Source organism: Podarcis tiliguerta (assembly GCF_965153285.1).
Source record: "Podarcis tiliguerta genome assembly, chromosome: 8".
Classification (NCBI taxonomy): domain Eukaryota; kingdom Metazoa; phylum Chordata; class Lepidosauria; order Squamata; family Lacertidae; genus Podarcis; species Podarcis tiliguerta.
Window position 1 is genome coordinate 60,913,251 of NC_139541.1, and position 17,775 is coordinate 60,931,025.

Below are 17,775 nucleotides of genomic sequence, written 5' to 3' on the forward strand. Positions count from 1 at the left end.
ATGGTCTCTGGTCAGGAACGATTAAAACTAAACCTTCTAAACGGCTGTGCATTTTCTCTCCTGCAGTGCAGCTCCCTGAGCCTGTGTGAAAAAGAGAGAGAAATATAAACAATGGTGTATCTTGGATCTAAAACACACTTCTCTATTTACCATGTAAAACAGTTTGATCACGATGTGTATGTGGTGGTAACAATACGGTTCTGCTTGCATTCTTCTAGCCACAGGCAAGGTGACCGACAGCATTGGACTGCCCCATTAGAGCAAGGGTGGTGTGCAATGAAGGCAAGGTTTCTATGGATCCTATGGATCACTCAGCGGAATGCATGTGCCAACTGAGCAGATGGTTGGCACTGGCAATACTCATTTAGTGGGAGAACTGATCTCCCTTCATTTTCAGTTTCTGTGTGTGTTTTGTCACACAAGGTTCTGTGTACAGTCGTATTTGGGAGTAGTATAAATGAATATGACTTGGTGTTTAGGACCCTCCAAATGTTGCTAGACTACATCTCCCATCCTCTCTGACAATTGGCCATGGTGGTCATTGCAGTCCAACAGCATCTGGAAGGCCACAGGTTCTCTCAGCCATGTCCTAGATTGTTCACTGAGCTACTTTGCATATACTTTGATTTCCTGATTCAGAATAGAACACAGCTCCCCTTTTCCAGGGGACTGCATTGCAGGAGGGGTTCCGGGGTAACCTCCCAGTTACCCAGCAGTGGGTGGAGGGATGCTGCCCACGTCAGTAGGACGCCCAGCCGCATCACGCCTCCTGGCTGACCAACCGGGTTAGCTGGGGGGCGTGGCCACCTGCCGTTTAAACAGCGGTGTGACTTTGGGGCACCCTCCATTTGTCTCCTTTCGTCGGATCTCCCAGCCCACCCACCATCTTTGCTTGTGTTGCTTGACTATGGCCTTGCTGTGACTAATGCTGGTCACCTGGTTGTTGGGGCCGGGTAGGATTTTTCCCGCTTGGCAAATTGACACCAGCCATTTGGTTTTCGCCTGCCTAGTAGCTATTGTCACAATTTTGCAAGGTTAGGCAAGGTAAGCCTTGTCATGGGAGGGGCAGTTGTTGCCTCCGGTCTGCCCCTCCATGTTAAGGGTATCCCGTTAAAGGGATCCAGGGGTGTGGTTTCTGTCCGAAGCCTGGATGTGGGCTAGGGCCATGCCACGACCCCATTGGTGACCCTGGGGGTGCTCTTAATTGATGTATATCATAGGGCTCCCCCTATTGGTGGTTGACCCTTTGAGACTTCCTGCAGATGAGCAGGAGTCAGGATATAGTCTTGCTTCACCCAATTGCCTAAGCCAAACCACTCACATCTGTAACCAATAAAGTTGTAGCCTTATTTATCCCGTTAACCCAACATATGTGTGTCTTATTTCTGGGGGAACTGAGGGGGTCTGGGGCCTTGCCACGCATGTGGGTTATGGATTTTTTAAAAATTAATGCTATTATATTCAGACTATTTGTCAGAGTGAGAGAAACTGTCATTTAAATCAAGACTTTTAGTGGTGTAGTATTAGCTAAATGAGCCACCTTGGCAGGAAAGGTAAAATATCAATTTACTTGAATGGCTGACATGGTTGTTAACTTTCAGTTGCTTTTATTTTTAGTTTCTATGTTGAGGCAAGATGGGGTGGGTGTGGGGCGGTAGGAGCTTGCCAAAATCCTCTATCACTTATATATATTTGCTAGGTAAACCATGAAATTGTACTATTAAGATTTGAGTACACAGAATTGAAGTTAAAGCTTTCGAATGCTACATTTTGCTGTGTTGTGTTCTCTTTATCACAGTTAATGTCAATAAAAGAACGGGTTACCTTCTAGCCTGGGAAACGTACTTGCACGTACAACTGACAGATCCCTATTTATATCCCAAGTAAAGGCCAAACTACATGAGACTGTGGCAGATCTGTGTTTTCAAATGTGGTTCGAGGAAACGGGTGCATGTGTGATTTTGGAACATAAATGGTCATATGAGCTTCTGATTCTGAATTGTACTGTCCTTCTGAACCGGTTGCTTCTACCCTTTCCATTTCATGAATAACTTTCCCCCAGCCAAGCTTCAATACCAGAAGTGAGCCTGGCTGGCATAAAAGTAACTGGAGAAGAGATTTAAAGGGCCTGTGGGTGGTGGGAGAGGGGTCGGTGCAGAAATGTCAGGTGTGCGAGGAAGGAGGCTCATCATCCTACCTACACATCACTTTTGCAATGCAAATTGCCTCCCTTATCTCACCAGCTTGCAACTTAGTTCTGCCAGTCATGTATAGCTTGACCCAAAAGATTGCACAGTAATGGGTGCAATGAGATAAAAGGTTGGGTGGAGAAAGTGGAAACACGCTTAAAGGCCCTTGACGGCCTTTTCTTAAAGGAGAAGCCCAGGGCCAAACTTTGAGCATTCAATAGATCAGGCATGTCCAACTCCCAAAAGACTGCAATCTACTCCCACTATAAAAAAAACTGGAAGTGATCTACCCATTGGATTGACCAAAGGTTTTTTTGGGGGGGAGGGATCACTCAGGATCACGCAATTGACCAGGGGCAATCTGCAATCGACTGGTAGATCGCAATCGACCTGTTGGACAGCCCTGCAATAGATAAATGAAGCTATCTCTGTTCTCTTTAAAAATACATAAATTAAAAAGGAACTACTGCTCTTTATCCTAGGCTGGAACAAGATATTAAGAAGTTAAAGGCCGACCTGCAGGCAAGCAGGCAGATTGAACAAGAGCTGCGCAGTCAGATTGGCTCTCTGACCAGCACAGAGCGGGGGATTCGGTCTGAAATTGGACAGCTCCGACAAGAAAATGAGCTGCTCCAGAATAAGTAAGTTTGGTTCTCACTTCACAATATAGTGGGCCTTTTCCTCCCAGCTGATTTTTGTACTTGTAATCTGATTTTTTTAAGAACAAATATAGATTTTTGAAATCTCAAAGCCCAAGCCAGGCAAAGTTTATCTCTCTTGAGCTCCATTTATCATTTCAGTGGAAAGGGATTTAAGATTTAAAAGTTCTTGACTATGCCCAGATAATGGTCTAAATTTTGCACTCTGAACTGTTTGCTATAGTACCAAACTCTTTTAGTACTGACAGTGCTGTAGAAATTAATAACGCTTTCCTATTGATCTGTAAAAATGCTATATGAGCATATGGAGAATGACATTTATCTCTTGTTCAAAGAGGCACATGATTTAAACAGCTAAAGGTCAGACTTAACAGAAATGTTATTCACACCTTAGCTCTGCTATAGTGCTGATTTCCTTCCACTCTATTATAATGAAAAGTGATGCACATAGTGTCCCCCTACCCAAATCCTTCCTATTATCCACTGAACTCTTACCCAAACTGGTAATCTGTATACTATATAGGCATCTATATACAAATTTCTCTTAAGACGAGAAATTCTGCTTTGACTTGTAGTGATTGGAGGTTGTATCCAGTGCTAGTCCTACTCAAAGTAAACCCATTGGTCATGACTTAATTTCACGAATTTTAATGAGTAGGACTAGCACTGAATGCCACTCATGTGTTCCCTTCTTCTGAAATTTAGAGAGCAGTCTCCATTTTCTCAGAAGGGAAAGCTGAGTACTTAAAAGAAGTTACACTTCTGGAATAGTACTTTATTTTCTTCTCAGGCTAAAGAAAGCACCAGGGATCATGTTCCTTTTCTTCCCTTTTTCAGACTACATAATGCTGTGCAAATGAAACAAAAAGATAAGCAGACCATTGGCCAATTGGAGAAAAAACTCAAAGCAGAGCAAGAGGCACGAACCTTTGTAGAAAAGCAGTTGATGGAAGAAAAGAAAAGGAAGAAGTTGGAAGAAGCAACTGCTGCGCGGGCTGTTGCATTTGCTGCTGCTACCAGGTACTGGGCTCCCTCTCTCATAACGCTAGAATTTGGTGACATCCAGTGAAATTGAACATTGGAAGATTCAGGACAAACAAAAGAAAGTAGTTTATTATCTGCATGTGATGTTTTTTAAGGTGTATAATATGAAAAAACAGATTCAGATAATAAAAAGAAATGTCCTGGTCTGTGCCATTTGAAAAAACAAAGTCAGATAATAATAATAAAAGTACTTCACACAGTGCATATTTAAACAGTGATGGCCACCAACTTGGATGGCTTTGAAAGAGGATTTGACAAATTCATGGAGGAGAGGGCCATTGATGGCTAATAGCCATGATGGTTATTCTCTGTCACCACAGTTGGAGGCAGCAGTGCTTTTGAATACAGTCAAACCTCAGTTGTCAAACATAATCCGTTCCGGAAGACCGTTCAACTTCCAAAATGTTCAACAACCGAGGTGCGGCTTCCAGTCGGTTGCAATAGCTTCTTGCATTCAAGCGGAAGTCGCGTTGGACGTTTGGGTTCCAAAAAATGTTCAAAAACTGGAGCATTTACTTCTGGGTTTTCGGCATTTGGGAGCCGAAACATTCGAAAACGGAGATGTTTGAGAACTGAGGTTTGACTGTACCAGTTGTTGGAAACCACAGGAGGGCAGAGTGCTTGGATCCTGCGTGCTGGTTTCCCACAGGCATCTGATTGGACACTGTGAGAACAAGATGCCACTGGCCTGATCCAGTAGGCTTTTCTTATGGTCTTATAGCGTTTCAGGTTGCAGGGAGGGATCACATTTTGGTATTCTCTTTTGCTTGATGATCACCAAGCTGTTTTATAGAAACAGCAAAAAGTCTGAAGGCATGTGACACTATCACTTGGCCAAAGATAAGCAGACCTGGAAATGTGACTGTCTGATTGTAACAACACTTTAAAAAAAAAAAAAGTGGCACACACTGAAAGTCTCTCTCTCTCCCCACCCCCTTGGTTCTTGTTTTGTTTGGCAGAGGGGAATGCACTGAAACTTTACGAAATCGCATCAGAGACCTGGAGACAGAGTGCAAGAAGTTAACGATTGACATAAAGCTGAAAGAAGATCAGATACGAGATCTAGAAATGAAAGTGCAGGTAATGAGAGTGCCGCACGACATTGCATGCCTCCTTCACAGCCTGAACCTGACCCTTCAGAATGCCTGCCACGTTTTCTGTGAGAGAAGAGTGCATAGGGTTGTGTTTCTTTCTGTTATCCTAAATAGGCCGGACTTAGTCTAAAAGCTAATTTTTCTTTGCCATGCCTCCCTCTTTCCTTGAAGGAAATTTGCCTACTTGAGCTTTGCCAAACACCACTTTAAGGTTTTTTTTACGCATTACATTTGAAGGTGGTTCATGGATGGCCCGCCCCATGGGATGTACAAGCCTAGAGCTGAGAAAAATAGTCAAGGAAGCTCCTGACATGCACACACAGTTATCAGCAACTAGTTTTTCATGACTTGGCTCGCTTCTGGAGGCCAAGTTTCATGTGTAATGTACTCCTGCATACCTTGTTCTTACAGGTATGCTGAAAACTTTGATCTATTTGCAGATTGCCCTTTTGCAGATTGCCCTGTTTTTTTCCTTCCCAAAGTGATTGGCACAGGACCACCCCTGTTCAGTATTAAGTGGGAATTGATAGATTTTTATACAGTGGTGCCTCGCAAGACGAAAAGAATCCGTTCCGCGAGTCTCTTCGTTTAGCGGTTTTTTCGTCTTGTGAAGCAAGCCCATTAGCGGATTAGCGCTATTAGCGGCTATTAAAGGCTTAAGGGATTAGCGGATTAGCTGCTAAAAGGCTATTAGCAGCTTAGTGCCTTAGAAAAAGGGGGTGGGGAGCAAAAAAAAAACCCCAGGAATCGCAAGACATTTTCGTCTTGCTAAGCAAGCCCATAAAGAAATTCGTCCTGCGAAGCACCTCCAAAACGGAAAACCCTTTCGTCTAGCGGGTTTTCCGTCTTGCGAGGCATTCGTCTTGCGGGGCACCACTGTATTCTGCCTTAGTAGGATAATCATCCTGTTTATCCTCATAATACATTTATAATGTTAGGTGCGGTTAAAATATAATACTCTAAATAAACTAATTGCAGTTTTTGAGCCCTCTTGGAGGAGAAGATAAATTAAAGTAGTGAGGGAATGGTATTTGCTGGGGATAATCAGTGGACAGAGAAAGGGTTAATCACTTGCCCTCCAAAAAGTGTAGTCCCAACCTGAAAGAAACTATGATGTTCATTTGTATAACACTCTTACTCCACTGTTAGAAAAGCAAGCTTTGATTAAAGTTTTTAGAAACAGTGTCAGTTTTAAATAGAGACGTGCATTTTAAAAAACTCCATAAAACCTAGTTTCAAGTTTTACACTTGTTTCTGAACCTGTTCATTGTTTCCCCCATAAATTTGCAGTGAAATGTTTCTGTGTTTTCCTCTTCCTCTTCCGCAGGCCCACATAATCAAAGTGGCCAGGGAAAAGTAGCGTAGCCCTTGCTTTGCTACACAGGGAGCTGTGAAATGTACAATGAATATTTTCGTAATAATCAAAAGCTTCTCACTTGTGTTTTAAAGTGAAAAACAGTTTGACTTTGTGGTTTCGACAGGTATATTAAGTAAAACCTATTTTTTTATTGGCGTTCTCAAGTACATGTAACTCTGGAGGCTAAAATAGTTCAAGTACCCCACCCCTAAAATAAAGCCTGGACAGGTTGAGTAACTTGTCAAAACCCCATAAGCAAACATTTTAATTTACAGAGAGGGAATGTTATATAACATTCTCCCCCATTTATCAGGAAGTTGGAATTTATTGAGCTTTTCTCTAGCGCTTCATTATTGTACTCACTTGGCCTGTGGGGCCCCACCTGCTTTCCAGTCCTGATTTGCCTTCTCCCTATTGTGGGGAGAGTCCGCAGTGCAGCGGAAAAGGATATATTTTTCATTGAGGAGGTCCCAGGTTCAAGCTGTGGTATTCCAATTGAGCAAAGTGTGTGCATTCAGGTAGCCGGGCTAAGAAAGATTCTCTGCCTGAGACTTTTCAGAGCAACTTTCATCCTGGGCTAGATGAAGTATAAGGCAATATCATGTGTTGATATTTCTCTGAATGAGGTCCAAGTGGGCCTAATAGGTTTAGGCCAGCAGTGGAACATGTATTTTTCAGTCTGAAGGCCGTATTCCCTTCTGGGCAACCTTCCAGGGGCCACATGCCAATGCTGTGGAAGACCAGAGGGAGAATTGGGAGGAATGAAATGTTTACCTTTGTGCTGTATGCTAGTTTCTAGCCACACCTCTATCCAGCATCAAGGGAAGCAAGAGACATTATCAGAGCTATAGACTGCAACCAGGCAGGCAACAATGCTCCAGGAGGGTGCAGAGCAAGACCAGATGGGGTTTGTAGCCTTGGGAGAGTCCTGAGGCCAGATAGAGAAGCTTGGAATGTCACATTTGTCCCCCACGCCTAAGGTTCCCCACTTCTGTCTTACACCATGGCTGGCCAACTTCTGATGATGGAAACTTGTGCCATACCTTGGTAAGAACAGGAAGGCCCATGGGCTTAGCTATGTGTGGAGTGCTGCTTATGGTCCTCTCCAGCTGTCAATTACTCTGCTGCTACTGCATGCTTCCCAGCTCAGCAAACTAGAAGTGACCACCACCACCACCATTAGAATCTCACTGTTTCAACTGGGACAGTCTCTTTCCCAGTCTGGCATATAGTCCGCCTACATTTAGTACAGGACGTGCAGGTTGACTTAAAGGTTGGCCGCCACTAGCTTAGATCAGATTCTGCCTTTGTTCAGCCTGCTTTGCATTGGAGGCTATGGGTAAAGTCTATCATCACCACTCTCATTCCACCCCAGGAAAACTGGTTGTGGGGTCACTGTACTGGCATGAACATAGAGGGTCCATATCTCGGAGTGACTTCCTGGGGGACTCTTCCTGGACTTCTCTTGCTCTGACATAATCTCACAAATTTATATTGACTTCCTAGTTAAATGTGGCTTTCAAGACTGGAAATTTGTGTGTCTTAATCAACAGCAGATTGGAAGAGCCCCCACATCAAGCCAGCTTTGTGTTCTGGAATTGGTACATTGTTCATGCTGAATGAGCCATAAGAATACACTGTAATCTATTCTGAGCCCTTGGGGAGGCTGGGTGAAGAAAACTGTATTACTACAGCTGAACATGCCAATTTCCAAGCTGCAGCTTCTGCAGAGCTAAATTGCGTTATGAACACGTATATTTTACATACTGCACTTGAGGTCAAAGGATATAACCAAACCCAGCATACTGCAGATTTGACCCCAATTTTTCTCCTTCCCCAGCCACAACCCCAGTCTTGTTCTTTCCCCTTTATCTCAGTATAAAGTTGCTGTTTGTAACAGTCCTGCTTTAATTACTCTCAAGGAACTGCGGAAGTACAAAGAGAACGAAAAGGATACAGAGGTGTTAATGTCAGCACTTTCAGCCATGCAGGATAAGACACAGCACTTAGAGAACAGCTTGAGTGCGGAGACAAGGATCAAGTTGGACCTGTTCTCTGCATTAGGAGATGCAAAAAGACAGCTCGAGATAGCTCAAGGTAAGTGGGATTCTCCATGCTGCTGGGCAAAGTGATAGACAATGAGGTAGTGCCCTCTACTGTCCAGTGAGATACCATGGATTAGGAGCCAAAGAATCTAGTGTTCCTGTGAAAAGCACTTCTGTGCAAACACTGGGGACTGTGTGGGTGCCTGCTGGTTTTTATGCCTTGCTGCATTTTCTTCAACTACTTCAAAGCCTACTCCACAGCCCCTGTCTGCCACAGGACTATGAAGGACTCCATTGGGAAGGATGAGTTAGAAAAGCCCCAATACACACTTCCTGTTCTGCTCGTCGCCCTTTGGATTTTGGCAGCTGGAACTACCTTTTGGAAATTATTCCTACTTGGAATATATGGGAAATCCCCCCCTCCCCCAATAAATTTGTCCTGTCTTAGTAACCCCGCCCCCCCCCCGACAAACTTCTAAGCCTTGCTGGTATTATTTTGGCTTTCCTTGAGATTCCTCAGGTTTTTTTTGCCTGAGGAAGACCCCAGCGCCACACTGAATTTTGCTTTAGGCAACATTTCAGTAGCTCCTCCATGCTGCTGTAGGGCTCAAACCTTAACCAGCATTTGTTCGGTCAGGTTAACTACTGCTTAGACGTCCAACAGTAATTCTGAAAGTCTCCGTGGAAACAGGTTAAACAAAGAGAGTACAGAGGACTGGTTTGGAGACGTGAGAGTAATTGCTTTGGTCCACCCGAACAGCAGTGACTTTGGTCAGACAATCCTAATCAAATGCAGCAAACTCCACACCAAAGAAATCAACAGTGTTTTGTTTCTCTTTAGAGTGGAAGCAAACTGCTAGAAAACAGATGGTTAAATTTTTATTGGATCTCTGAGTGCAACTCCAAGTGCGGATGCTGCAGAAACGTAATGTGGTAGGAAATTAATAGCCCAGGCACAGCTGGAATTCTTCATTTTGTATACTCTGTCCAGGAAAACAAAATGCTGAGGGAAGTGGGAAGAGCAAATAATAAATGACAATTTGCTTAAATAGTTTAATTTGTACTTTTCCCTCCTTAGCTGTTACTTTATTTTCTAACCTTGGGGAAATAACCTTCTTGCATAGGCCTCTATAATAATGCCATTAGAGTTCTCTTCCAGGAAGTTCTCAGGAAATATCGTTTTTTCACCTCCAAGTTTATAGGAAATCCAGCAGGTGTATGTGCCCCCAGACAACCTTCATACAGTACCTTTCTTTACTGTTTGCAGTGATTCAGTTCACAGCTTCTCATTCCTCCCTGTGCTCCTGCTTTGGCACCGCTTTTATTTGTCCAGGCTTTTTTGTTCATTGAGTGGCCCATCCTTTGCCCTCATTTTAAAGTGGGGGCGGTAGGAGAACTCCCAGCTGTCCCTTTCCAGCTTTACTGTGCTGTGATGGTTTCATCACAGCAGGGCAACATGAAGAGCATTGGCCTTGGCAGCAGGGACACAACAAAGGCAAATATTTTGTCTCTCCGGAAAATATTGCTGGAAAGGGCGAGCTCTTTGCTGAGAAAATGCTTGCCAAACTCTGCCCCTTCCTGCTCCTTCCCAGCTCTTCTTTTATTTTGCTTTGGGCTGTAAACTTCCACTGTAGCCAGCAGAGGGCGCACAAAGTTAACAAAAGAACAGCGTCTCCCTCTATTTTTGGATGGAAAATCCTATTCAAGATAAAGTCCCATCAGGTCAACTTTACCTAAATCATGCTCACCACCAGTACAAACCTATTCCACCCACCCCACTCCATCACCAAATAAAGAAGATAAGTACTGAAGGAAAGAAACTGGATGTATGATTTCTACCCAAAACTTGGAAATAGGTAAAGCAAGAATTTCCAGCATTAAGGAAATCTGAATGAACAGGTTAAAATAAAATGTGTTAAGAACACTGTCTTAGTAAAGGCATGCTTGTAAAGATCTTCCTTCTGTTTCACGTGGCTGTAGAGAGAATGTGGAAATTATCTGCCAGAGCTAAATCTATTGATTACTGTGGAACACTCAGGTTTTAATTTAGCTTTGCAGTTCTTTTTTTAAAAAGCTGTGCATGTTGTTTTAAAAAGTAAAGGTATCCCTGACCATTGGGTCCAGTCGCGGATGACTCTGAGGTTGCAGCTCTCATCTCACTTTACTGGCTGAGGGAGCCGGCGTTTGTCTGCAGACAGCTTCTGGGTCATGTGGCCAGCATGACTAAGCTGCTTCTGGCAAACCAGAGCAGCGCACGGAAACGCTGTTTACCTTCCCGCCAGAGTGGTACCTATTTATCTATTTGCACTTTGCCGTGCTTTCGAACTGCTAGGTTGGCAGGAGCAGGGACCGAGCAACGGGCGCTGACCCCGTCGCGGGGACTCGAACTGCCAACCTTCTGATCATGCCACTTCTGATCCCCTCAGACTCCACCCCATAACATGTTTGTCCACAGTTTTTATCTGGTATAAAAACCTGGCATTTGGTGACAGTTCTTTTCCTTCCTCTTTAATATTGCAGGGCAAATAATTCAAAAGGATCAGGAGATCAAGGACCTAAAACAGAAGATAGCAGAAGTCATGGCAGTCATGCCCAGCATAACATACACTGCGGCCACCAGCACACTGAGTCCTGTTTCCCCACATTACTCTTCCAAATTTGTGGAGACCAGCCCTTCTGGACTTGATCCCAATGCCTCAGTTTATCAACCCCTGAAGAAGTAAAGACCAGCTTCCAGTTTGTCACACGGAAGGCATCACACAGAAAAATATCTTGCAGTCAAGATGAAATTTGTATTGTGTGAGACTGTATTGATTTATTGTTTAAAATAAAAAAATAAAAAAGAGGGAAGTGGGGGGAAAGAACCTGAACATCAAGGTTTGGCTAGAACTGCCCATCAGTTTTTTCTTGTAAATTTTTAGAAAACCTCACAGAACTTTATACGGTTTCTTTCTTGGCCAACGCATTAAGGGAAAAAGAACCCACGACTCTTGGTTTTCACATAGCAAATTCTGCCTCTCTTTTTTTCCCCAAAAAGAACACCTCTTGTAAGGTTTCCTCTTGAAAGGATAAATTACCACAGAGCTCCGCTTGATACAAACCCTTTCTTCCCATTAAAAAAAACAAAACATAATGAAGCCAAAATTACAAATTAAGAGTTCAAAGGAATAATGATGGAAATTCCTTAGGGTTTTTTTTTTTTAAGGGCAAAAGGGTTTAAGTGCTCAAGCAAAGCTTTTGATGATGTTAGTGGATTGTGAGGCAGAGGGATGGGGAAGCGCATGTGCAAGAAATCTATTAGCTTACCCCTCTAAGGACCAAACCATATTTAAGGGGGCATCAGTTTTAAGGGAGGGCATAAGGATTGCAGAAAGGGTGTAGACAATAATGTAACATTGGTGGTTGTGTAAAGTGTTTAGTTTCCCATCGGTGTATTTAGTCACTTGAGAACTGCTAACAGTCTTGTTCAACAGTGCCTTGGGGAAAAAAAGATATTTCAAGAGGAAACTCATTCATTTAAACAATTTTCTCCTGCTTTCACTATCATCTAGCTTGTAATGCCGAGCTCGTTTTACAGAGTCTACTGCAGATCGTACATGGTAATTTAGGTGCCCGTTGCAATCCTAGTTTACATCTCTTTTTTGTTTGTTTGTTTTGGGTACAAAATCCAACAGTGTTCACATGGTTAGGATATGCTGTAGAGGGCTCAGTAGCAGCAGAGGGAGTGTTTTGGTGAAGGCGGAACTGTGCAATGTACTATATACAAGAGACTGTCAGGTTGGCTCAAGAACACGGCAGTTTGCGGGTTTTCTTTTTTAAAAAGTCAACTGCGATTACGCTTTATATCATCTTGTGTTTGACAATTTAATTTCAATGGGGCTGACAAAATCTCAGCAGTTGTGCCAAGGAGCTTTTTTAAAAAAATAGTAATTTTTTAAAAAAGAAACTCATAAAATTGCACAAAGATTTAAGTTTAAATGTATATTGTGCATTGGTAGGAAAGTGTGTTGCACTGGCGACTTTCAAAGTGTTTAAGGTTTGGGTGTGGGTGGGAGGGGACATGGTGGGAGGGGTACAAAATCGTATTAGTAACTAGCAAAATTATAAAATCAAACCATTATGATTTTGCCAACATGCAGTGGACTCTGGAAGGACAAAGTTCTTCTTTAAAAACAACAGCAATTTTTAAAGTTTCATATGAATTGGCAAGTATGCCTTGTTTTAAAAAAAATTAAGTAGGACAAGCAAGTCAATAAAAATAGTATTAAAATCCATCATTTTAAATCAGATTCTTTTGAGATAAAAAAACTTCTAGCTTTAGCCAGGTGTGCATGTTGCTGTCATTTTGCATTTTTGAATCATCTTGTGTAATTGTCACCATGAAAGTGTTACTCAGAAAAGTCATAGGTTTTCATCTTTGTGCAAAACATGGACTATTGTCACTGACTTTTTTGTGTTGAGGTTCCCCCATTTTTTATTTTTTTATTTTTATTTTTTTGCTGCCCTTTGGGCACAACTTTTGTTGAAATACTCGGTCTTGGCTGCATTCTTTTTTTTTTCTGTGGGGTTTACAAAAAATAAACATTTTCTTGCAGATAAAGTAGTTTTCTAATTTTTTGAAAGAAGAAATGCTATTATTATTATTATTATTATTTATTAGAGTTGTTAGTTGCTTGTAACCTGAAGATCAGTTGATTTGGTGCTCTAGTGCTACAAGCCTTCTCTCACCACAAACTGAAACGATGGGAAAATACACTGGAAAGTGTGGGCTAACGCTTGACACAACTTCATATATCCACCCTGGCATGCCAATTAGAATGAATGCCCATTAAATAGCTGGCTGTCTTACCTTCCTGAAAATGTTGTGCAAACGAATCTGGATGGATTCTCTATTAATGGGTCATATGGAAGTGACCTGGGTTAATCTGGTTAATCTTACAATTTTTGGTTGATCCGTAGAATCTGAATATATTTGCTTATGAGGCAAAGCAGTTTTCAAGAAAAGTGCACACTGATAGTTTTTATAATGGGGGGCGGGGATTATCTAAGAATAGGTTGATTCACACATTACATGGTGAGTAAGTGACCACCCACAACATGCTCCTTTCCACCAGCTGAAACGCTTCATTTTTTTTCTTGTCACCTTTATGAGATTGGAGCCAGTGTTACAGATTGACCTTAGCAAGAGCAGCTGCCTGCCAAAGGGAATAGTTGCCTGGCTTGTAAAATCTGTTATGTCTGATCTTACCTAGAAATTTGGCACCAGTTGATCAGGTAGGTTCTGTTCTATGCAAGCGCTTAACCATGAGTTACACTAACCATAGGTTGGTGCTTTAACCTCATTAAGATCCCTAATGTATTAGGTTGCCAAGCTAAGCCCTTTTCCTGGAGAATGTTTGCAAGAAGACAACTGGTGTGCCCTGACTGCCTAATCCTTAACAAATAGTCTTAGAAATAACAAGAATCTCTGGTTAAGGAAAACAAACCATAGTTAAGCAATACATTTTTTCCATGTGCCTGGAGAGTGCTTCAAATACAAACCAAATTTAGCCAGACTCTGTAGGGCGACCTGATGGACATTGAACCCTACCTTTTTCCTTCTACACATGACCAAAAAAAAAAATACCATCTTTTTTGCTCTATAAAACTCACTTTTTCCCTCCTAAAAAGTAAGGGGAGATGTGTTTGCTTCTTATGGGGCGAATGCAGGCTGCACGGCTATCCCAGAAACCAGAACAGCAAGAGGGATCACTGCTTTCACTGCGCAGCAATCCCTCTTGCTGTTCTGGCTTCTGAGATTCAGAATTTTTTTTTCTTGTTTTCCTCCTCCAAAAACTAGGTGCGTCTTGTGGTCTGGTGCGTCTTATAGAGCGAAAAATACGGTAGCTCTGGGTATCTGTTTACTCAAACCAAATCTGCGAGGGGTTAAAAAAAATGGACCGAAGGTCTGGAAAATGACATTGATTTATTTATTTCCTACAAAGATCTTTCCTCCTAAAGCATGCCAAATGCTCAAAGCATTCTTAAATCGAAGTGCAATGCAGTTTGTGAACTCTGCTATCCTTCCCGGATGATTAGGACAGACATGACATTACATTGTCCCAATTAAAATTATGAGTTAGGAGAGGTGAAAACTGTGTGTGAAGCATGTCGTGTGTATCTTTTATATACAATGAGAAATGAATGGAAGGCAATCATTCCAGACAAAGGGAACTGCACTTGGCCGGCCTTTGATACACAGTTATATGAACTGCTTGAAATGAAAAGGAAAATCCCTTCAATTGGCTCATCAACTTTTATTTTCTGTTTTGCCAAATTGTGAAGCCAGGACTGCAGAGAAAGGGGGTGGAGGGAGGTTGGATTATAACAAATTTGGCTTATAATAGACTTCTAACAGTAGAGCTTCAAGTATAATGTTCGCCCCAAATGATTGACTTACTTGGAAATGAATCCATGCGAAGAGAATGCCCCTATCAGTTTTACTTATCACATTCATTATGCATCCACGGATTTATCTCAATTAAGCCCCTTTTCAGTGAAATCTGAAGGATTAATGTTCTATTCATAGATCCAACTAAAAAAAAAAAAAAGCACTTTTCCCTCTTCCAGTCCTTTTCTGAAGTCCTATATAATGATTCTGGTAAAAAAAACCCCAACCCTGAGCACTGAACTTGCTGGCACAGGATGCCAAGCACTGATTGGACAAGGGAACTGCAGAGAAGCACTTTAAACAGGGGCGCTTGCTTGGCAGTCCAGAATCCCTTTGGCTTGGGGGGGGGGAGTGAGGAGGAAATCTGGTGACATGAGGGAGCCAATCCCATGCCACTGCCTGCTATATAAAGCTTTTAGTACTAGATCGTTGTCAGAAGCCACCAGGCTGTTCCTACTTGACTCAAAGGTCCATGCGTGACAGCATCTAAATTCTGAAAAGAAGTTGTTGTTTTTTTAAATTGTATTTATGTATATAAATGTTTCAAGGCAGCCAACAACATTGTTTTTTAAAATGCAGAAATGCAGCAAAAGCAGAAGATCAAATAGGGGAATAGGAAAGAAGCAGAAGAGGAAATATTCACCACAGTGGCTCAGAGGTGCAATAGCTGGGGTTTTTTTAAATTAAAAAACAACAACATGTTGTTTTCGTCACCAGAAGGTCAAAAGCAGGGGAGTGGAAGGAGCTGGAAATTGGTCCCCCAGCCTCAGTGCCATTGTGAGGAAGGCCCTCTCATGGATAATTCACATACCACCCCATACCTCAACTTCAAGGTAACCTGAGCAGGCTCTCCAAAATGGTTCCTGAGGGAGAAGAAAGTTCCGTAGGTATCCACTTAGACCCATTGAAATTGATGGGCCCAAGTCATGCCCCTTTCAATGGGTCCACTCTGAGTCAGACTAGTATGGGATACAACCCCACAAACCTTACTTTTCAGAGCACAATCCTATTTGAAATATGGTTCAGGCCTGGTCCAAGTCTACCTTAAATCTAAAGAGGCTTAAGGATGGACAGCAGGAAGGGCAGTTGATGTGATGGCCTGGGACTCGGGCTCAGAACCAGAACCGGAGGAGTTTCAGTCCGCACCGGATCCTCTGCCTCAAGTGCCATCTGAACCGAGTCTGGGGCCTGGTTCTGAAGAGCCCCAGTCTGCACAGGTTCCCCTGCAACAAGCTCCAGCTGGGCCGAGTCAGGGGCCTGAGCCTGCTCTGGCTCCAGATGCGGGGATTACCTCGTTACCCTCTGCTGGGTAATCACGTACAGCTGCTCCACTACCAGTTGGATCAGGAGAGGCTGAGGTGGCCTCTGGGTCTAGTAACCCACCGACATCTCCCAAGCTGCAGAGACTCAGGTCTGAGAGAAGGAGAGATCTGAGTACTTGCAGGAGGAGTGCTCACCTTCAGGCGAGACAGGGAGGTGAGTCACCGGGGGATCAGGACCGGCCATTACCCCAACAGAGATAAAAGACTGTCGGACCCTGTCCCAGGTTGCAGGAGCAACGTTGCTGTTTGCCAGAACCTGCCTGTGATCCTGTGCCTGACCTAGCCTGGTTTCCTGCCTTGTGACTTGCCTTGGCCCTGTTGGACTGACTCCTCGCAGAATCCTTGGATTCGGGACCCGACTGGGACCGTGTTGCTCGGGTCTACCTCCGGCCCAGCACAGTTGAGATCCAGGTATGGCTGTAGGTGCAGTTGGTAAAAGGTATTTCTGAGCCTCCAGTGACAGAGCTGGATTCAGACATACCCCCCAAACTGCAAACCTGCTCCTTCAGGGGGAGTGCGAATGGGTGTATGAATTGCAGGTGTTATATGAAAATGTTGATTTTTTCTATGGTATAATGTATTTATGTTTATGTTCTTAAATGTAAGTGGCTTGGAGACCTTTTTAGGTATCAAGCAACTAATAAGTCTAAATAATAATGATTGCAATAACAACCACCTAGACTACCTTACAGGGTTGTTGTGAGGATAAAATGAGAGGGGGAGACCCTTGAATGCCTTGGAGAAAAAGTGGGAGAAAGTGCAGATAAATAGCCTTACCAGAATGAATAGAAAAAGCCAGTGATGCTTCCCTTTCTTTGAAGGGACAGCTGAGCTAGTGTTATAGCTTGCTCAAAATACTAATTAGTATTGGGTTTTTTAAAAAGAAAAAGAGAGCAAATCTGAAATTTCTTTGTACCTTAATTGAATCCCATTTCCTCTGATATGCTGCCTGATAAATGCCACAGAAGCATTGCGGCAAATCATCTTTAATAAGAAAGTGGGGGAGACCAGAGAAACTAATCCAATAAAGTTGAAAGGGAAGTCGACTCCCTCTTTTTATTTCCTCTCTCTGGCAGTTTGAGCAAAGCATTGTTTTAGGACTGTGTTGTCAGAAGGGGAAAAATCTTCCTTTCCGCCACTTAGCAGCTTTTGACATCTCCTCTGCAGATTGAAAGGAAGCTTCTTGCATAATTATTGCAATTATTTCCCCTCTAAATTTAGGCGGGATGGCAATGAATGGTGGCTCAAGAAGAAATGTAAGCTATACTTGGATAAGTGTGTTTTAATCTGTATTTGGAAGCGTGCTGGGTGTTTAGAAAGGTGACATGCACTTTGAAAATTGCTGCAGTTAGGTCAGGTTTGTCTGTTCTGTTCTCATGTGAGAGCCATAATCACAAGCACGCGCACACATTGGCTATGTCTAAATATATAAATGCTCAAGCTTACGCCTATATAATTTTGTATGTGATTGAGTGTTTGTCCCCCTAGGTGCTCTGGTTTTTGTTTTTGTTTTAATCACACATCAAGTTTAACTGTAGAAGGCCTGTAGCTTAATGGAGAGAAAGAGAGAGATGCCTCTGTCACCAGCATTTTCCAAATGAATGCAGGTCTGCAGGTTTTTCTGGAATCTTCAGC

At 42.8% G+C, this 17,775-nt stretch overlaps 1 protein-coding gene across 1 annotated transcript in view; it reads left to right on the top strand.

The window, feature by feature from the left end:
• The window catches only part of MACO1 (macoilin 1), a 60,574-nt gene extending 47,586 nt beyond the window's left edge, over positions 1-12,988 (top strand). Inside the window, exons 7-11 of the mRNA XM_083455235.1 lie at positions 2,672-2,830; positions 3,686-3,868; positions 4,852-4,972; positions 8,266-8,440; positions 10,909-12,988. Of these exons, the coding sequence (XP_083311361.1) occupies positions 2,672-2,830; positions 3,686-3,868; positions 4,852-4,972; positions 8,266-8,440; positions 10,909-11,111 (841 nt within the window). The 3' untranslated portion in view covers positions 11,112-12,988. The remainder of the gene's footprint in view (positions 1-2,671; positions 2,831-3,685; positions 3,869-4,851; positions 4,973-8,265; positions 8,441-10,908) is intronic.
• The last annotated feature ends 4,787 nt before the right edge of the window (positions 12,989-17,775 follow it).